At 39.1% G+C, this 12,866-nt stretch overlaps 1 protein-coding gene and 1 non-coding gene across 3 annotated transcripts; both read left to right on the top strand.

Annotated features, from left to right (window-relative positions):
• The first annotated feature begins 8,685 nt into the window (after window positions 1-8,685).
• Window positions 8,686-10,685, top strand: LOC133731876 (21.7 kDa class VI heat shock protein). 2 transcript variants are annotated; one of them, XM_062159313.1, is made up of 3 exons: window positions 8,686-8,891; window positions 9,003-9,095; window positions 9,872-10,685. In XM_062159313.1, exons 1-3 carry the CDS (start codon window positions 8,783-8,785, stop codon window positions 10,162-10,164), a joined length of 495 nt encoding a protein of 164 aa, XP_062015297.1. In that variant the 5' UTR covers window positions 8,686-8,782; the 3' UTR covers window positions 10,165-10,685. The 2 variants fall into 2 exon arrangements, with proteins under 2 accessions (XP_062015297.1, XP_062015296.1); XM_062159312.1 differs by having other exon boundaries at window positions 8,696-9,095; window positions 9,872-10,338.
• TRNAA-AGC (transfer RNA alanine (anticodon AGC)) lies at window positions 10,339-10,411 on the top strand. The gene has a single exon. It is a non-coding gene; the product is annotated as a tRNA-Ala (tRNA).
• Window positions 10,686-12,866: the final 2,181 nt, after the last annotated feature.

Raw genomic sequence — 12,866 nt, 5'->3', positions numbered from 1 at the left:
GAACGAGTGTAAAATTTCCAAATCCAAGCAATTGGAAATTGCAATTGCATTGAGGACTCAAATTTCACCAATCTCATCACCGGAAAAAAGCCGAATGAAATCGTGCTTTAGCTCGACCCGAACCAGACCATTGAAGACAACTTTCTAGGGGCTAAGGTCGGTGGCAAAGCCAAGCTAGTAAAAGTAGCTATAATTGCCGGAATTTGGCGTTGAAGGTTCAGAAAACCGAAAAGCGGCGCAATTCTGCCGCCGTATTTGCAGCACATCCACGTTGTCGCCGACGAGCTGGAGCAACGGAAGCGAGATTTGAGGCTGTACATGAACGTGGACGATTCTGCCGTCGCCAACGACTTTTGCAACGCGTTGTGGAGGCATGTGTTATCTCAGCCACCAGATCAAGGTTTTCATCTTGTGACGAAGCCGAGGCCAGGAGTCGAGTGGCTTTGAAAGCATCAAATGCTTAAGATCTCAGCCGCTCGCCAGAGAACGACTCGACTTCGAATTTGAGCTCCTGGTCGCCGGGCTCGATTGTCAAAAGCTCAAGGTTCTTCATCTTCTTGTGCGGTCATCATTCGATCGGAGCGATGATCAGAGCTTTGAGGCCGTTTTAGCTGCGGTTAGCGTCGTCGAAGGTTTTCGGACCAGAATGGCGGCATCGAACTGAGGAGGACGATTCCATGTCTCGATTTTGGAATTGAACTTAGAGAGAGATAGAGAGAGTGTGTGTGTGTGATTGATCTGTTTGGCTTCAGTGATCAAGTTAGTTTCTTAGGTAGAAGGGTAAAATCGTCAAGGAGGGAAAATTTTGAGGATGCAATGGCCTTATGTGTACAAGAAAAACTAGATGGCCTTGTGGCTAATTAAAGTTTTAAAATGACACTTATATGTAATTTTCTATTGAATATAGGAATATAGCACTTTTCCATTCTCAAACCTCAATTATGTAAAACAAATGATGCATAAGTAGCCAGCTTCAAAGTAATAATAAGTCACTAGAATGTGGTTAAAAAAACTAATTAATCAATTCAGTCGATTGGATTGGATTCCTGAATTTAAAGCCATTATGGTCAAAATGATTGATAGATTTTCTTCCCATTAAAATAATTTTTATAGTTCATTAGCTATCTTACAAGTTTAAATGATTATATTGAATATTTTACCTTCTAGAAATCTGCATTACGTTAACTATATAGTAATATTTAAAATTGTCTAATATTAATCATATTATCACCATGATTTATAAAAGCTGATAGTTTTTTAATCAAGATAACAAATTCTCATTCAACTCAAATCAGAGCGGCACGATACATACCTTCTACTGCCATAAATACAGACAAGTAAGAAAAGTGGCATGCAAGATATCACCACTCATTAAAACATTCAATTCTCACTTATTAAAAGCGAGTCTATGAACTATGAAAACAAATAACAAACAGGCAAAGTTTAAAAAGAAAAATAACTTAAATTTTCTTCTTGCCCTTCAAGATAAGGGCTAGGAGGCTTTGTGAGATATGCAAGGCAAAGTTCTTGTGCTTCACCAACCTTTTTTGAGTTTAGAGGGTTTTTGTTCTTGGAACTAAGTGGTCTTCCCCTTTTCTTCTTTGGTTCATCTTTATCTGCATGTACAACTTCTTTAGGCACAAAAATAATTCCCAGAGCCTCAACCATTCCAAGAGACTTGGCGGAGAACTTGGTTGGAAATTTCGGCATCTTCAACTCTTTATGGGTGCATCTGTGCTCACCAATTTGCTAAACAAGTCTGGCAACAGTATTTTCAGCTTCTTTGGAGATGAGAATGGTTTCGTTGGTCTGCCTCTCTTAGTTAGCACAGATTCCTCAACAGGCAAAGCTCCTCAACAGGGACTAGAGCAAGACTTCATTTGCAATGACATTAGAGCGTGTATCCTGCTCACACAACACAATAGGCTTGCGTCCACCAGCATGTTCTTTTAAACCAAATTATGTCTTTTTTGCAGGAGGCAAGATTGAGGTCTGTATACCCCGAAATTAGAAGGCACCATTCACAAATTTGTTTGTGGTAAACCCTAAAGAAGGGCTGGTGATGTCCAACCACTTTTTCACAGTGCTATGCGCAACACTTGGCACAACTCTACCATTGGCCCTAGGATAATGATCCCCTTCATGAAAAATCAAGTGACAGAGGTTCCACTTTCCTACAAGATCCTCAAAGAAAAATGAAACATTTGCTTCTACATTAGGAGCGAGTTTTAGGGCTTTCTTGAGAAAGAAGAGCTTAGAGATTTCATGTGAAACCCTAACCCTAACTCATATTTTCAAAGATTTTCTCATTCAATTCAATATATTTCCCAGCAACAATAAACAATATCTGCAATTTTGTTGTGTACCTTGAACAACGGTAGGATGTTGGTGATACGAATCCAGAAGAAAAGTGAATTCAATTCAATTGTATGCAGCTGTGAAATACCATCATACTTCTGCAGCACCAATGGAGCCTAATTGAATTGCCATGGCCCACCCCGTACAACTTTGTTTTGATCCCTAAGAAGATCGAAAGCAAGCACTAAACGATTCTGTGCTCTTTCTTGGATCTTGAAGACTATGTTCAGCACTCAAACCCACTTGAAAAAGCGCTGTAGAACATTTAGAGTAGTAGGTTGTAGTGCCAAAGGTCGAGCAAGCAAATAGGACTATGATGCTCGACGCTGAGATCCGCCAATTCTTCTTGAGATATCAATGACTTCATTCTCTACCAGAGCCAGGGAAACAACAAATGATGCAGTTACATCATCGATGGATGATATCCTGTGGAGATTTGCAGTGAAAGGGACAAAAGATCGTCTTAAGGTTTGGTGCGGGCTAGCAGAGCGGCGCACTTACGGTTTTAATTATCACGATTGTTTGATGTCCCTGTAAAAGTTGATAGCTAAGAATAGCTAATATATATGAACATAATGAAGATTAAACTAACCATAAAAAAATAATTAAACTACATTATATTACCAAACAATTAAGGCAATAAATTATTTCATGTCTAAATTGGTCATTCTACAAATTCACAACACTTTTAGTTTTAAGTTTACCAAACACTTTGCAACTGTTTTCAGCACTCACAACACTTATAAAAATTTATCAAACACTCAGCTACTTTGCTTTTCAGCCACTTATACTTAAAAATAAGCAAAAGCCAGCTTTTTTTTTTAAAGTATAGCATACCAAATTGGCCAAATAGCAACTTGCTTTTATGGGTTGACGATTATCATAGGAATGTACTATATTAACATGTGGGGAGAAGAACATGCTCTATTCTAACCGTAGTCATCTACATCGGGTGAGGATATTTCATCAATGGCGAGTGTTGTCTTGTCGCCGACTCCATCATTGGGTTTGTTCTTGCCCATAGAGTAAATGTATAGACTTAGGCCACTAGTTTTAAAAGTCTTTCTAAAGCAAGTATACTCGTTGGGTCTTGAAGACAAAACACTATTAACTACTTTTTATGTTTGTTTCCATCTATTGTGTCAGGTCTCTGAAGCAGGACACAGTTCACATAATTTTTCTATTCATTATTTATTACAAATGTGGAAGATATAATTACTATGATAAAGATTTCGAGAAAACCTACCAAGTGATATTAATATATTAAAATATTTTGGTAGGAAATAATTATTTTAAAATAATTAGTTTGACTCATAAAATCAAACCGTAGATTGCACACACAAAAATTTCGTCAGTCTTTTTGCTCCACAAAATTCGGAGTGAAAAGCAGGGTTTTTTTTCGTTGGTTTTCCCTCGTCCGGTGGCGCTGCAACGCTGACGAAGGCTCTTTGCCTCGTCGGAGTATAGCAGTTGCAGCCGGACGGGATCTTGGAGGATTCTGGTGGTGTAGTATGGTCGCATGCGGGACTTTTACTTTCTCTGTTTCTGCTGCTGGGATAGCAACGGCGGTGGATCTACCTTGGTCGTGGTTGCGGGCTCGTGTTTAATTGGGTCTTCCTAGCCTAGATGCTTTGGGTTTTGACCCGGCTTGGAGGGCTTTTCGACGGTAGGGTGGCTGGCAGCATCAATCTCTTGCGCCTTGGCAGGTTAGCCTTGGTGGTTTAGATTTGAACTGTGGACCTAGAATGTTGTACGCAGTGGTCTCCATGGGAGTGTGGTGGTGGAAAACTGGTGCTGTTAGTAGTGGAGGGATGGTACTAACGTTGTGTTGGTGGCGGTCTTCAGGTTGGCTGTGGTGGAGGTTTTGTGGAAGGCTGGGAGGGGGGGGGGAGACTGATCCTGAACAGTTGGTACGAGGAGATCTTTTGCGGTTCATATCTGACGTGCGAGGGGTTGTTTGCGTTCACACTACTCTGATGATGAAATCCAATGGTAGGCCGGTGTTGCTTTCTTGGCAAAATGATATGGGTTGTGATTGTCTTATTTTGTTTGTTATTAGGTTTTGGGTTTTAGGTAGTTTGGTGTCAATAAGTCCCTACTCTGAGTTAGGGTTGTTCCCTTATTCTCTTGAGCTAGGGTTGGGTCTAGTTGTTATGCCATGTAAATGGTGTCATTCCCGAGGACGATTTGTTTTAAGCTTGGTTTATTTTGGTTGTCAATTTGTTAATGAGCGATCCTTGCACGTGGTCTGATACTTTTTGGACACGGTGTGGAAGAGGGCGCAGTCTTCTGTGCGGTTAACTACAAGGTATTACCAAGAATCTTGGGATTATATGAAATTTGTAGCCTGGGAAAGGGGTCATGTGGTTAGAGTTTGAGCCCTTTGGCTCGATGGTATCTGTAACCGCGGTTGTACTTGGGGTTTTGGTCTATCTCCCCCCCCCCATGTTTGCTTTCCAATTAATTAATTGAAGGTTCTTTCTTTTTCTCGAAAAAAAAAAAAAAAAACTGTAGATTGCACACCATGATGCGGGCATTCTCCTCATACTCACGGGTGCTGAGAAATTTATTTTTCTTCACAAAATGGTGGACCCAGCCATTATTATTATTATTATTATTTCTAGGGCCAAACCCAAGTGGCATAATGTGCCCTGACTTGCTCTCAGCTCAGGTCATTTGTTGGGTCGGGTCGCTTTAGGCTTGGGTAATTACAGTTTTGTCAAGAACGAAGAGTTTGTTAGTTTGTTATCATCCTTGTGCGTTATTTAATTTTTTGTTTGTAGGCTCTATCTTTTTTTTTTCTGCATTAATGAATTATGTTTACCTTTCTGTAATTTTGAAATCAAGTTCTTCGTTGAAATGTTGATGGACGTACAAGGGAGTCTAAGTCATGTAATCAGTACTTATTATGAATGAAAATATTATCATTTCTTACCAAAAAAAAAAAAGTAAATAAACAAAGGCAAAATTTCAACGAAAAAGAAGTAAATGAATATTTTGATTTTTAGTTTATAACCATGAAAAAGGTTCAGGGAGGTAATTGACACATTTTCACCAGCTGTTCTTATCTATTTCCTTTACTGTGTCTGTGCTACTGAAATTACCATTCTAGAAATAAATTACTCTCTTATTAGTGAGTTAAGAATGAGTTAAGGTTCTCCTAGCCGCTCTTATCTATTTCCTCTATTGTGCTAATCAAATTACCAATCTAGCTAGAAATAATTACTTTGTCAAGTTGAGAATAATTGCCTTATCCCAGCTGCTCCTATCGGTATCAAGATAACTCTATCTGTTTTCAATGGGAAAAGGAAACCCTTTCTGGCTGCGATCCACTATCCAAAGTCACTCCACAAATTCCATGGTTGGAAATTCAGCGAATCATGCAGATACTAATCCTGCTTTAGGAAAAGGTTAGCTCTGCAGATGCCAATACTCCATCTAGCCTGCACAAGAAGCATAAAAAATTGCACACAAAGTGAGGTGGAGGTGCAGTGCATGACAATAGATATTCACATTATGGACATTTATTTTATTTTAGTCTGCAACACCCACACATGTAAGTATGTGACAAATATTCCTTTCCCACAGCCTTTTATAATTATCATATTGGTTAAGATATTGTCTCTGTGAGGTAAAAGACTCATTTACTGAAACTGTAATAAACCTAACAGCTGAGAAAGAGGTAATTTGCATTGCATATGAATATGGTGTTACAGAATCATTCATACTCCATGAGTCCATTCCATCACTCACTCGAGGGTCTAGAATCCCCAAGTTTTTCATATGGTACATAAAATTGCCAGTCATAGATATAATGCATAGAAGTTGGAATCTATATAGGAAACCAATAATCAGAGTTTCCAAATCTGTTAGAAGATTCTACATGTAACCAATAAAACAGTATCTTTAGCCATTACTGATGGTTACAAAAGCGATTAGATTAAAAGAATGTTTGTAGTCCCATAACCATTGCTACTTGAGAGATGAACTCACACATCCTAATGCCGAGATTTTTTGATAAATCTTTGAATCGCGGATCAGGTAACACCCAAGACACGTAATGCCAAGAAATCTAAAAGCGGAATAACAATAAATTAGAGTTGATCAAAACACCAAACTTTTATGTTGTTAGGGCAAGTGAAAAAAAGAGGAAGATCTACCGTGGAAAAAGCATCTGCCTTGTAAGAAAAATAGTCTCTTGCTTCAAAATTCAAATGGACTGAAATGAAATACGATTGCATGACTGGCTAGTTCTATAGATTCTTGTATTGATGGTTCAGATTCATTGATTTTTTTTTTTTCCAAACATGTATTGTGTTGATCAATTTTCGTTTGTGAACAGTAAGCGTGGTGATGTGTTTTCAATAGGTTCTGCACAAGCAACAGTTATCAATTAATCAATCTTAAAGTTTGAATGAGGATCATGTAATTCAAAAAAATTTCTATGCAATGGTAGTGCAAGTGACACAGTACTTATTATGTGATCTCAGCCTTAATATTTATAGTCAACTTTTTTTTAATGATTAAAAAATTAATTTTTGTTGATACGTACAAGTGCACGTCTGTACTCTGAATCCATGTAATTACCTCTTCCATTTTGCCACATTTTCCATAGGAAAAATTTCAGTTTAGCACCCTGATGTTTGACCTCGACATCATGTCAGTCCCTGCGGTTTTAATTTAATCAGTAACACCCATGAGGTCTCAATTTCGATCAGTCGTGCCCAAAATTTCGTCAGCCTTCCAAATTGGACGTTAAATGATGAGCTGGCTCCGACAAACCCAGCAAGTGGGCCCACATGAAGGGGTAAATTCCTAATGCGCCCCTAATGGTTCGCAACTTCGCATCAGCAGTCCTTAACTCCTCATTCTCCACTATTGTCTTCTTCTTCCTCTTCTCCTTCATCGCACTCTCTTCATCCTCCTCCTCATCATCTACAATGGCCACCATAGCCCGCACTATGCACCATCTGGTAGTGGAGGCCATCGACGGCGGCATCAAAGAGCTTTTCAATCCTCCTTCGTCAAGCCCGAGATTCCGATCACCACGCCCTCTTATACTGCCTCCTCCACCGCATCCAAACTCCAACGTCGACACCACTATACCACTATCTTCAACCCATAAGGAAAAAATATGGGTTAATTTGAAATGGGGAGTACGGTTCCAGTGCAGCACTACAATATGAGATCGCCGCCACCCAATTCCTTCATCGGCAGCTCTCTACACGACCTCAACGATGTCGGCTCCCACTCCACCAAGCTCGAATCGAATCGACCGTCGATTCCCTCAACCCAGATTGCAATTCTGCCTGACCGCCGGTTATGAATCCCAGCACAAACCCGCCACCACCACCAAACCGGCCGCAGTCCCACCTACCCTCTACCTCCTACGACTGCCACCCGAAGGAGAATTTCCGGCTTCTGCCAGTCATGCCTCTGCGAACGACTCGCCGACCCTTCAACCACCTCTGCTTCCTCCTTGTCCAGAAAACCACTGACTTCCTCCACCGTCGTCACTGCAATTAAGGCCACTTTTATACCCAGGGCCGGAGAAACAGCTCCGATCGAGGGTCGGAGAAGTCCAGGGCTTGAAGTCATCAGAGGAGGAGACGGACCAAGATCGGCGGGAGAGAGAGGCAGAGAGGACATCATTGGTGGAGGAGGTGAGAGCGGCGTCAAGCTTGAGCGAGGCGGAGACACGTGTGGGAGCGAATCTGAGGGTGGAGGTTTGGGCGGAAAGGCGGCGAGACTTGAGGAGAGGGAGAGACGGCGAGAGAGTGAAGGCGGCGGTCTGCATTTTCGAGGCTCAGACGTCAAGATCTCAGCGCCGGAGAGAGAGTGAGAGTGAGAAAGAGAGAGAAGAGCCTCGAAAAGTCCGTTGAGGCAGAGAGAGGGGGTTGGTTGGCTGGGTTGGTGGAGCAAAGTGTGTATTTGTAAAAATGGAAAATGGGAAATTAAAAATAGGAAAAGAAAAAAAAAGTGTTTGAAATGACATTTGTAGCCCCAAAAGTGGGTCCCTCCATCAAAGTTAATGTTCAAATTGGATGGCACAGTAAAAATTGGACACGGCTGATCAAAATTGAGACCTTGGGGGTGTTGCTGATTAAATTGAAACTGTAGGAACTGACATGATGTCAAGATCAAACATCAGGATGCTAGAGTGAAAATTTTTCCTTTTCCATAATACAAAATCAGACTTTGGTTGCCAGCCACGTGTAATTTCTTCTTACGTATAAGCAAGATGTATCTAGAAAAGAAAATATTCCTATCCTAATAAACTTTACAGCCCTCCAGATATGCCCATGGAATTTGTCCTCCTACTTTTTAAAAAGGGCTTCTCTTCTCTTCCACTATAAGGAGCCACAACCTCTCAAAACCCTCTCCACCATAGACTCAGAATTTCAGCTTCTTCTCCAAATCTTTCATGACTACCACTACTCACAAACAGCTTGAAGTTCTTACAGATGATCAAACACCACAGAAATGGTGTGTTCTATTGAGAGAAGAAGTGTTCAAAAAGTTCATGTCTCAAGGTAGTCCAATAGTGCACAAGGTGTTTGGTGTTGGATCATTTTTCAGTCCTCTTTTGTTTGGGAAATTCTTTGATCCATCTGATGCTTTTCCACTGTGGGACTTTGAGTCAGATATCTTATTGTCTAGTCTAAGAAGCTCTGGCCAAAGCACTATTGATTGGTTTCAGACAGAGCAATATTATGTGCTCAAAGCAGAACTACCTGGTACGATTAATTTCCAAGCTAGTAGTACTTATTCTCTAATATTTTATTTGTTCAAGAATCATGATGTCTATTTTTAATGTTCATATATATATATATCAACCAAGGAGACTGCATACAGTTTATTGTTATGTATCATGTAATATGGTGGCAGGCTGCAGGTTACAAACCTAAGGAGTATAAGCATAATTCCTTAATTCACAAGTAAGATCGACAAGGGGAGGGTTTTTTTTATTTATTTATTTTATTTTCAAGCTTTTATATTGAGTAAAGTGTTTGGCCAAAACAATAAAGTCTTATGCATTGTTAATCAAAAGTATCATTTTTTATATATAAGAAAAAAATTTATAAGAAGTTCAACCAAAGTTTGATGCTCGATCATGGATAGAAACACCTGTTACTCAAGCAAAACCCCTTGGAGAACATACTTGATTACTCATTTCATTGTACTCGAAGGGTTGAAGTTAAGGGTGTTTCTGTTTGTTTACATCAAATCTTGGCAAAGCTTATTAACTTTTACTAAGGTGGTTGATTTTGGCTATATGTTCAGAGGCCTAGGGTTCTAACTGATTAAACATTTACCAATGAACTGTTACATGGGTTAAACACTATTTGCAGAGTTGGAGGGTAAGGCCAATTAAGATTCCAAAATGGTTCAAACTAGAGAAAATGTTCATGACATTACCCAAAATAGAGAGAGAGAGAGAGAGAGAGAATGTTCATGAAGCTAGTTGATTGATTATTTGATTAACACTAGACTGTTGGTTTTGGTGAAACAGGAGAAGGGAAAAACAGTGTTCGAGTGTATGCTGAAAATGCGAAGGTTTTGGAGATTAGTGGGCAGTGGAAGCAGCAGCAACAGCAAAAAGATCAGTCCAAGACAAACAGTACAAGAGATTGGAGAAGTGGGAATTGGTGGGAATCTGGGTATGTTAGGAGGCTTGAGCTCCCACAAGATGCAGATTGGAGAAAGATAGAGGCATATGTGACCAATGACCTGATTCTGGAAATCAAAATTCACAAGATCAACAACTCCTTGGATGCTGATAATAATCAGAACACTACTGCATAATATATGTGATGAAGGAATGAATCAGTGTAAGTAGGCCTAAAACAAATTACTGGGGGGACTTGTTTATTTTGTCATTACTGTGTAGATTCTGTGATGATCTACTACTATAATCTATTAGGAGCAGAATCATGTAGTTAAGTAAAAATATTTCATTGGGGCAAATGAACCAACAATGGGGATGTAGCTCAGATGGTAGAGCGCTCGCTTAGCATGCGAGAGGTACGGGGATCGATACCCCGCATCTCCAATCTGCTGGTTTACGTTTTCTTTTTTCTTCTTTGTCGTTTAGCTTATACGGCCTGTCGTTCAATCAACATTAACATCCCAAAATTCAATATCTGTGCTCAAACCAAAAAGAAGGCAAATCCATCGAAAAAAAAAAATAGTTTTGGGTAGATTTTTGGTTTGAAAATATCAATTTGCACCCTGTTCATCAGTTGCTCTTGAACACGATGACCTGGATATGCAACCCGCCCCTAGTATTTGGGTAGATCATGGTGAGCCAAATTTTTCTAATTGAATTTTTAGCATTCTCCTCGGTTACTTTTCGCATCTCAATCTTCAACATACGCCTACATTTTCTTCCAACAACAATGTTCTAGTTTATTGGGTAACTGATCATGGGTTGAGAATGTAAATCTTATATTGGGACATTGTAAATGTGTTTATAAAAATTTAGGTCTCTTCAAACATTATATTTGATCTTGGTTGTGAAACTCACATTAGTTTATTAAGTGGACCATATATTGAAGTGGTCATCCAGGTTAATGAGTTAAAATACCATTAAGTTTTTATTTTTTATTTTTTTATATTCTGGACAACAATGTAATTCCCCGCCCCACTCCTGATGTTAGTGAAATTTGAACTCATGACCTCCACGTTGTTAGTTAGGCTAGCTAACCAACAAATGACGGCTCACCGACCATTAAGCTAATTAGGTCTTCGTTTGAAGGTTTTTTTTTAATTTTTTTTATCGAAAAATAATGATTCATTCATAATCAAATACTACATCAATAAGTATATAGTGGCCTCATAAACCTCCACAAGTCGGTTGTGAAAAGTACCACACTTCATTCAAAATACTTAATTGCATGACTCATTAACAAGTATTGGAACAAGCCAACCCAACGCCATCCTCCATCAATAAATAGGAAAATATAGAGAAAGCGTGACTCTTGTCACGCAATGGGCAGCCTTATTACACTCTCTCGGGAAATGACCCCAAATGACTCAAAAGTATCTTTGCTTCATCAACGAGATTACGAGAACTCTAGCCGAGCTAAGATCTTTCTTGATTAGAATTTGAGGCCAAGATTGGGAAGTTTAAATTTTGATTTTGAAAATTTATAATATTTTATTTATGAGCTTTGCATATTATCCAACTCACAAACTTATTTTTTTTCTTGGTCGAACATCATCTCAACCACATGTAATAAATTTAAAAGCTGAAAATTATAACAACTTACAATTATGCATTTATTCCTTTAAAAGAACTGTGCATTTATTTTCAGCCATCAGATTCACTTGTGTAATACCACATAAATTCGTTATTAATTTATCAGAATTTCCTGAAATTAATAAAGTGTTCGTTAATACGATTCTGTGGTTCGAGGATGGATCGAAAGTGTTTCAGACGAATAATTACTCGAAACGTTTTATTTTCGAGGGGTCAAGGGTTGACTTTTTTTATATGTTAGGATTCTGTGAAAACTTCCTTCACAGAAATTGTAGAGTGTGTCGATACGAGTTCGTGGACATGCGGAACGCGAAAATCAGAGTTCATATGAAGAAGTTATGGCCATCGGAAAAAGTTTCCATTTTGGTTAAATAAGAAAAAAAAAATCTGAAAATTTCAGAAAATACTGAAGTTTCCATTTTTGGAAACTTTTTTCTCTCTTCTCTCTCAAGCCGCTATCGGGGACAGATTTTTCGTCCTGTGATTTCTGTTTGGACCCAAAATGAACATTTTGGCCTGACAAGGCATGTGTTGGAGAAATTGAGCCAATGTCAGTGGTTCAAGCTATATATTGTCGACAAGTTCGAAATATATATTTAGAGGCTAAATAAAGCCTACTATGGAAGCATGGAAGCATGGAAACATGAAAAGTCAACTTTAGCACATTTTCCTACTTCGGCTAGGAGAAACCGAGCTAAACAAGGAAGGAGGGGCGGCAGACTGACCAAATGAACTTGAAATGAGCTGAAACTTTCCAGATTAATTCTAGAAAGCCCAAGGATCATTTCTTATGAAGAGTGCCAGATCGAGCTAGATTGAGTGGTAGGCCTTCAAACAATCAGTCCAATTTTCTACAGAAGCAAAATTGGAAAACTGGACCTGTAAGAAGTCCAGCAGCATTTCCAGCCCAACCGCATGGAATAAAGCTCTGAAAATTTTTCAGGATGATCTACACTCATAGTGGAACATTTTTTATGAAGAAGTCGAAGGCTCATTCTGAAGGCTTGTTGGAGAAATAATTGAAGGAATAAAGGGGCAGAAACTGACCTAAAACCAGCTCAATATTCACATGTTCATGTTTCCTACCCACATGAAGAAAGCTAGATGCTTTTCTTCTTTTCCTTGGATATATTTTTCAAGACAATCTCTTTAATAGATCATCATCACTTCCATGTTTCTACACCTTCATGCTTTGCTTTCATTTCATCATTTCTCTATCTTTTCCATATTTTACAAATCACTTTCA

The sequence above is a fragment of the Rosa rugosa genome, chromosome 2, assembly GCF_958449725.1.
Source record: "Rosa rugosa chromosome 2, drRosRugo1.1, whole genome shotgun sequence".
Classification (NCBI taxonomy): domain Eukaryota; kingdom Viridiplantae; phylum Streptophyta; class Magnoliopsida; order Rosales; family Rosaceae; genus Rosa; species Rosa rugosa.
This window is presented reverse-complemented; position numbering and strand designations above follow the sequence as displayed.

What these genes read in the sequence shown, in the direction of transcription:
- LOC133731876 (XM_062159312.1), top strand. Translation starts at nt 8,783, where the DNA reads ATGACTACCACTACTCACAAACAGCTTGAAGTTCTTACAGATGATCAA. An exon ending in GCTCAAAGCAGAACTACCTG is followed by an intron (nt 9,096 to 9,871) that starts GTACGATTAATT and finishes TTGGTGAAACAG; the next exon opens with GAGAAGGGAAAAACAGTGTT.